The sequence below is a fragment of the Plectrocnemia conspersa genome, unplaced genomic scaffold (genome assembly GCF_051122295.1).
Source record: "Plectrocnemia conspersa isolate PC_06_02 unplaced genomic scaffold, ASM5112229v1 ptg000007l, whole genome shotgun sequence".
Lineage (NCBI taxonomy): Eukaryota > Metazoa > Arthropoda > Insecta > Trichoptera > Polycentropodidae > Plectrocnemia > Plectrocnemia conspersa.
In genome coordinates, this window is record NW_028277171.1 from 7,266,238 (window position 1) to 7,274,522 (window position 8,285).

Consider the following 8,285-nt stretch of genomic DNA (forward strand, 5'->3'; position numbering starts at 1 on the left):
GAATTGATAAGGCCATTTAAATAGGTTTGCAAGCACAATGTTGCTATGACCTGCTGAGGTATGTTAAACTCCATCACGTCACGGGTAATTGCCAGTGTTTTAATTTTGCTAAATTTGTATATTAACTGAGCATTAGAGCTCAAAAAAACTTTATGTAAGAAATGTTGTCTATGATCTGAAACGTGGCGTTCTTAACACCGAAAAACATCAAGTGTCTTTAAGAGACAAATACTCGTGTTTCGAAATTACAAATTTATCCATGAGTTATGGTTTGATTTTCCGCACTTAACATCACCCACAATTTCAACTTACAAAGTGTTCATATATGCATTTTTGTGTTGTTGTTTGTTTTAATGTTATCACGCATGCTTTCGTTTTTGTAATCACAAGTTTTGTTTCTATTTGTTTTTTCTTCATATTTGCACGCGCTTCGTTCACCTTTGCCAGATCTCCAATATATGGTCTGACCAATGTTTGGATTCGCCTTGTAAGCCCGAAGATGTTCACAAACCTGCTGGTCTTTGGCCTTGCCACAGACAAGGTGGCAATCAGGTGAGGGGTCGAGTTTAATTAAATTAAGGTGTTGGAGCAAAAATATATGAATCATGCTACAACGGTGACGGTAGTTTTACGTATATTTTTATTTATAATATTTTTTAAAATCGCATAGATATGTGACTAATATTTCTGTCATTATTTCACTCATAATTAAAGCATGATATCATATTATTATATTTTTTTTGATAAATAGCTTTTTATATATTTATATAAACATTAAGTATCATAGCTAATCCACAGGTCAGTATCGTTTTTTAATAATTAATAATAATAACTAACAATTGCATAAATATACATATAAAAAATAACATAATAATCTCTTAAATATATTGCATAAATATAATTTGATTTTAAATTCTTCAATTTAGTTAATCTACATATTTTTGATTACATAGATTAAGTTTATAGTTACTTCGTATTTATACTATAATGTAATATTATAGTATAAATACGAATCGTTTATGCAATGTTAGATAATATTATTAATTAGTGTATTTATATGTGATTTACAAAATAAAAATTAATATGCCTATAATATTATTACAGTACTGGATGTATTCTAAAACGGGTGAGGTTCGAAGGGACGAAACTTGTTTGGATTACTCCGGACAAGACGTCATTTTGTATCCATGCCATGGTTCTCAGGGTAACCAGCTTTGGAACTACGATTCTGATGTAAGTATAATTAAAAAAATAACACCATACATAACTTTGACAAAAATTAACTATACCTTAAATTCATACATCGTATAAAAATACAAATTAAATAAATAAAAAAAAAATTATTTGTATTGATAATTTTATTTTTCCACCTAAGAAAATCATACTTATAATCTAAAGCCTAACACTTAATTTAGAGTGTATACTTTGTTTTGTAATATATATCAAATTTGCCATTTTTGCTAGTTTTGGCAAAGTAAAAATAGACGAGATCATAAGAATTAAGAATTTATTTACAGATTTGAAGTATGCATTTAATACTAGATTTAAACCAATTTATTTTATTTTTAATGATATTTAAAAAGTAATTGATATTGAATTTTTTTATTTGTTAGATAATTGCATAAACTAATAACTCAAGTTATTTTAACGCTATGTTAAAATAACTAAAAATGTAATGAACTAAGAAATTATAACACTAAGTACTGTTTCACTTGCATTTATGTTTATAACTATTTATTATTTAATATGATGCTTCGTACATATTTAATTTAATTAAGCAAAAAAATATTAGTATTTTTACAAAATTATATTTTTTTTATTGATATGATTTTTATACATAAAACTTTTTATCATAACAAATCACAAAATAAATTTAAATACTATTAAATATAATTTGTCAGTTTCTTATCAAAATAAAAGTATTACAAAATACTAATTTTGTAAAAAATCTATGGCATCCTAAAAGGTAACAATAATGTTAAAAATAATTAATAAAATAATAAAATCAGCATTTTATTCAAGATAAAAATCAAGTTATCTTATCTTTATTACCAAAATATATATGATTTAAAAAATACTACAACCCCAATGTAAAAAATAAAATCCTAAAAATATTAATGTTCGTATTGAAGTACTCAAAGTGTTTTGATACATATATTCAGACAATATGCATCTTATAATATTAATGAGATAATCAAATGTCCTTCTTATTTTAATTTAATGAGTTATTTAAGTCTGATTGAGTTTAGTTGTCATATCCTTTAAAAAATGCATATAAAATATATTTCTAATAAATATTTTTATCTTTCAGACCAAACTCCTGAAGCACGGTAGCAGTGAAAAGTGTTTGGCGATCAACACGTCCAAAGATAAATTAGTCATGGAGGAGTGTGACGTTTCCGAAAAGCGACAATATTGGCAGCTCGAAAATTACGATCCTTCCAAGTTGTAGTATTCAAAGTCTGATAATCAAATACACTCCAGCGGAGATATCCTAGAGTATTTTTTATGGTAAACTGAACAGTAGTTTACGTTGATCCATTCATCCGAGTGCTAAATATTTCTAATCGATATAAACTATTTTTGTGTATGTGTATATATATAAAGTTTAAAATATGTAAAATATTGTTTGTGATCTATTTTAATCGAATATTGAATATCGTCGCCAAGTGAAAGACTATAATTAATAAATTTTACCAAGGACAATTTTATAAAATTTATTTACGGTGTTAAACTTTATCAATGTTTCATATCGACTATGTTTTAATTAAACATATCCATCAATAGACAAATAGCGTATTGTTATGTATGTAGAAAATATTACAAAAGCAAATGTTGAATTGCAATTTAGTTATATTTTTTACGACTTTACTTCAACGAAATTGATCATTTTTTAATTGTTAGAAAAATTGTACAATCTCAATGTGTGGATATATTATATATATATATTTTTATGTCTACGTACAAGCCTAAATATTGTTCCATAATGCATATCCATCCATATCTTATTAAAGAATATTGTAATAAATCTTTTTCTAATAATCGTAAAAGTCTTTAATGTAACATAATTAAATACATCCCTCAAAGACGCAAGCTTAACATTGATTAAGCTCTAATTAAATAAATTGACTCTTTTCAATAGACATATATAATAGAATGCAATACTGGTATAAAGTTAAATTTAATACCATATTTTGGTAATTAATTTTTAATTATTTATAAAGGATTCTCTGTAACTTTATCTATTATATAAATAATAGAACAGATTTTTGTGATTATATACTAATATGCCAGTGTTTTGCAAATATAATATGAAATATTATAAATTTGCTCCGGTATTGCAATCTGTACATTAAGTGGTGTTTTTGTATGATTTATTTAATTTAACTTATTATTTCAAGTTCCTTCATTTTATTTTATATTTTAATAGTTCTCAAAAGTTTTTAGTATGATAACATATCAGTTCTATGTAAATAATATTATTTAGGTACAAAAAAATCATAACTGGGACTATTACATGTGATGTTATTTTTGTTAAAAGATAAATTTAAGAATATATTCAGCAATGTGAAACATGGCTTTTGTGCGGCAAACCAATTACTCTGAATCTTTGTTTTAAGAGTATAAATTGTTGTAGTAGTATTTTTAAAAAAATCAACATAATCTACAATAGTACATTCCATATTTAAACTCATTTGAGTATATCGTTCTACATTACCATGAGGTTAATTAAGTACATTGTACATATTATTTTGTAACGATTTAAATATTTGTGTTTACTTTTGATTAATTTATATTTTATAAATTTATTGTAAATATACATTATACAATATATAATATATATCTTCCGTGTGATGTATTTTTATGTGAATTAATTTAATATTGCTAGTTGATGAATGTGAAGTAGCTTCTTAGAATTTATAAATATATATATATAGTATTATTGAAAAATTTGACAATAAATTTATAATTAATCGATGAAGTTATTTTGCATATTATACATTGATGTTTTTTATTATTCCATTTTTATAATTCACGAAAAATATGTCTAGTCTAAATTGCAATATTATTTGAACCAAACTTCAAGATTGTAAAACATATCTACTATCTGTTTATATATATTTATCGCTAGCAATTTTTGTGCATTTTTATAATAGTTTATACCAATAATATGTTAATGCAATTGCATATTTACTATTTATACTTTAAATTGCGTTTGCAATGTTTATTGAATTTTATTTTGTATAAGCCTAGCCTAATTTTTATTAGGCGTTGCTCAATAAAAATACATTCCTGATCTATATAAAATGTTTTGTATTTGTAAGAAATGTTTTGTATAGAGAACTGTAACTCGTTACAATATATCGATAGTATATAGAATTTTTTATTTTGTGCAATACTGCTCAACCTCTTAACCAAGGTGATTGTCGAAAGTTACAAATAAATTATTCTTGCCGTATAAATGGATACGATAAAAGTAATGACTTTTTTGGTTATAATATGATTTTTATAAATGGCTGGTTACTTATTTATTCAACTAAAAAATATTGTGTATATTATATAGTATATTTTATTAGTAAAATTTGTTATATTTTTTTATCATAGGGCATTTTTTAATATATCTTTTCGCATTTTAGGATCTATAGAAAAAATATCTGTACTATGCTCTCTTTTTTAATTTTGTACAATTTAATTGAATTTAAAAAAATGTTTAAAATTAACATATTTAACGAATCCATATCCATTTTATATCTAATATATATATACATAATCAAAACTCGATGTTGAATGTTTGAACGATTTTTAGAAAATTCATTAAAAATTATATTATATACCATAATGTGGAGCAACTTTGGCCTTATGGGGATAACTTTGGACAAATTTGAAGGTTGACATAAATATAGACTACTGCTTCTCATTGTCACATTAATGTTTCAGTATACTGAGTAACCTTTAAGACGAATTTAGATCAAATATGGCTAAAGAAACCCCCATTCAAGGAAGTTATTATATAATAAAAAAAATACATAATCGCCCTGGTGTATATTTAGATCGACTAGTTACGTGTGTAGGTATATGAATATTGAAATATGTGCCTTATTATTGAATATGTTTTTAATGAAATCTGTGTAAATACTATCAAGTTGTATTATATATCATAATAATGGAGTAAATTGTGGAAATAAAGTATTATGTTGAATTCACATAAAATCTTATTTTTTTATTTTAATAACTAAATCCTATTGAAATTAATTGTGGTTGGTCTCTTTCCATAGCTACAAAAAAACATTTTGGAATCAGTGCATAAATAATTCATAATTAAATCTTTTTTGTGAAAAAATCGAGTGTAATTTACGACGCGTTGAAATAGTAAAATTGACAACAGCATTAAACTAGAGTTTTAATCTGAATATTGTATCCTTTTTTAACTTTTCTATTTGTAAATTATTAGTTCATATTTGTAGTAAAATATTTGAACTTTTTTCTTTCGAATTGAATATTGTTATTTTAAAATATTATTATGTTCCACTGGAGTATATATCAATTGTCTTTTCTGTTTTTTCTTTTGTTTATATTTTTAATTATTTATTTTTTTCTTATGTTTATATTATTAATTTAACTTCTTATGTTTTTATAATATATAACAGCCATAGATTAACAACTAAAAGCCGAGAAAAAATTAATTTCATAGAAAAACATATATAAGTGTATATTATACAGCTGTGGACTTTCTCAATGGTTAGTATTATTTTTTATCTATTTTAAAGCACAAAATTACAATTACAAATAATGTTTAATTTTAAGTCTGTCTAAAGTAATTTATAATATTATAGTAATATTTTTTTGAGCACACTGAGTTGTAATAGCTGCAACAGATTGTTGACAATAAAATTCATATTAATATGCATTAAATGAGTTTTTTCGACAGCAGATATTACTTTGTACCAATTTAAAGTTTAAAACCTGCATTGCTATATTATTTTTAAAAGAAAATAAGCAGTCTTTATACTACACAAAAAAATATGCAAGTATAAATTTGTATAATATAATATAAGTTATTCAAACAGATTTTTTTAATTCTTCATAACTTCACAATAGTATTCGAATAGTGTAAAAATACGAATATATGTAAACTTTAACTATAATCGTAGTATTATTTATATTTATATTAATATAGACTTACTATCAAAAATAAATCATTTTCGGTATCACTTTTTTAAATAGAAAATTTGATTTATTACTTTGTGCTTAAATTTTAAATTTTAATAATATGAAGATCAATTTTGTTCCTAATAAATTTAATATATTATTATTTGTAATAATCTATCAAATGCAATAAGAAAATATTCAAGTAATATTTAAGAATCGATTATTTGTTAAAAAAATACCGACAGATTTGTTTATATTATTATATTTTAATATTATTTTAAATTTAATAGTAATAATATTTTAAATTTAAATAAATTTATTTATCCTAGTGACAAAAAGATATTAATTACTGTTTCAGTTTACAGTCTTTACACAAAGCTTCTATTGTATTTAAAATTTAAGAATATTTTTTTTAATAAATTTATTTTGCTTTTCTGCCTTGTTTTTCAGCTTTTGTCTGACTATTTATGGTGATGTTCGATCTGCAATATAAACAAATCTAGAGAAAAACAAAATCTCTAATCCAAAAGTAAACTTCATGGAATAAACTTGTTCATAATGGTACTTGAAAGAAGCTTGGATGAATAGGAGGCGAGACTAATTGAGAGGCAATTGCATTAGGGCTAACTCCACCTTCAAAATCATCTCCGCTGTAAAAGTTGATTTAATAGCCCTACGTAAGCGACCATGCAATAATTAAATTACTTTTTCAGAAAGCTTCTATTGTATATATAAAATTTAGGAATAATTTTTTTAATAAATTTATTTTGCTTTTCTGATTTGTTTTTCAGCTTTATTTTGACTATTTATAATAATGTTAGAGCTATAATATCAACAAATTTAGAGAAATAGAAAATCTCTAAACCAAAAGTAAACTTCATGGCATAAACTTTATCATAATGGTCCTTGAAAGAAGCTTGGAAGAATAGGAGGCGAGACTAATTGAGAGGCAATCGCATTAGGGTCTAACTACACCTCCAAAATAATCTCTTATGCAAAAGTTGATTTTATAGCCCTACGTAAGCGACCATGCAATTATTATATTGCTTTTTCACAAAGCTTCTATTGTATATGAAATTTAAGAATATTTTTTTTATGAATTTATTTTGCTTTTCTGTCTTGTTTTTCAGCTTTTGCCTGACTACTCATAGTGATGTTAGAGTTACAATATCAACATATCTATAATAATATAAAATCACCAAACCAAAAATAAACTTCATGGCATAAACTTTTTAACTAATTAAACCAATTTTGCGAGGGAGACAAAATAAGATGATTAAGGTATGATTTATCGTATTTTTTATAAAGCTTTCAATAATATAAGATGATTAAATTTAAATAAATACACACTTTTAAGTGAAAAACTTTCTTTTAGCCATTATATTTTTTATATTTACGCTATTTAAATACACTACAATAAAAAAAAAGGTTGATGGTTACAATTAAGGAATAAAAAAACTGAAAAACTTGTTTGCTTTATCGTATGATTTGTCTATTTAATTATATAAAATACTTCTATTGTATTTTATATATAACTAAAAAACAGTAACCCTATTTTTTTTACATAATAAGCAAAATACAGAGAAACTAAAACCTTATTTATTTATTTTTAAAAGATTGATATAATCTAATCGAAGCTAATGGTATTTTTAATATTTTTAATATTTTTACCCCATCTTTTGCATTTTATAAACATTAAAATATTATATATGATTACACATATACCTCTTATTAGCCTATAAAATACAATACATTTTTATAAATGAGTAATGAGTCCTTCACTCCATTGCAACATAAGGCTATGTGATACAATTTAAAAAAACTTATACTTTAAGCTCCATATTAATAAATTCAGATATTTTAATTTTAAAATTGTTCATATATATTTTTCCATTAGTGCCGAAAAATCGATATACTATACTAGAGGTTTGCAAACTAGCCAAATACGGCCCACTGGTTACGTTTACGTTTAAATAATAAAAAATATACATATGCTTTCTATACATATTTTTTTGTGAATATTTTTAGGTTTTGGAACTAATGCGATATACACTATGGGGAAATTTTCTTTGATGTACGAATGTTATAAGATTCGAGCACGTTTTTAAAACAATAAATGCTCGTAAACTGAGGTT

At 23.9% G+C, this 8,285-nt stretch overlaps 1 protein-coding gene across 2 annotated transcripts in view; it reads left to right on the forward strand.

The window, feature by feature from the left end:
• Window positions 1–2,909, forward strand: part of Pgant9 (polypeptide N-acetylgalactosaminyltransferase 9) — a 205,282-nt gene extending 202,373 nt beyond the window's left edge. The window contains exons 12-14 of one of the 2 annotated variants that reach the window (XM_088188850.1): window positions 448–552; window positions 1,105–1,233; window positions 2,312–2,909. In XM_088188850.1, coding sequence (XP_088044976.1) covers window positions 448–552; window positions 1,105–1,233; window positions 2,312–2,452 — 375 coding nt within the window. In that variant the 3' untranslated portion in view covers window positions 2,453–2,909. The remainder of the gene's footprint in view (window positions 1–447; window positions 553–1,104; window positions 1,234–2,311) is intronic. The other variant, XM_088188849.1, reaches the window with a different exon arrangement.
• Window positions 2,910–8,285: the final 5,376 nt, after the last annotated feature.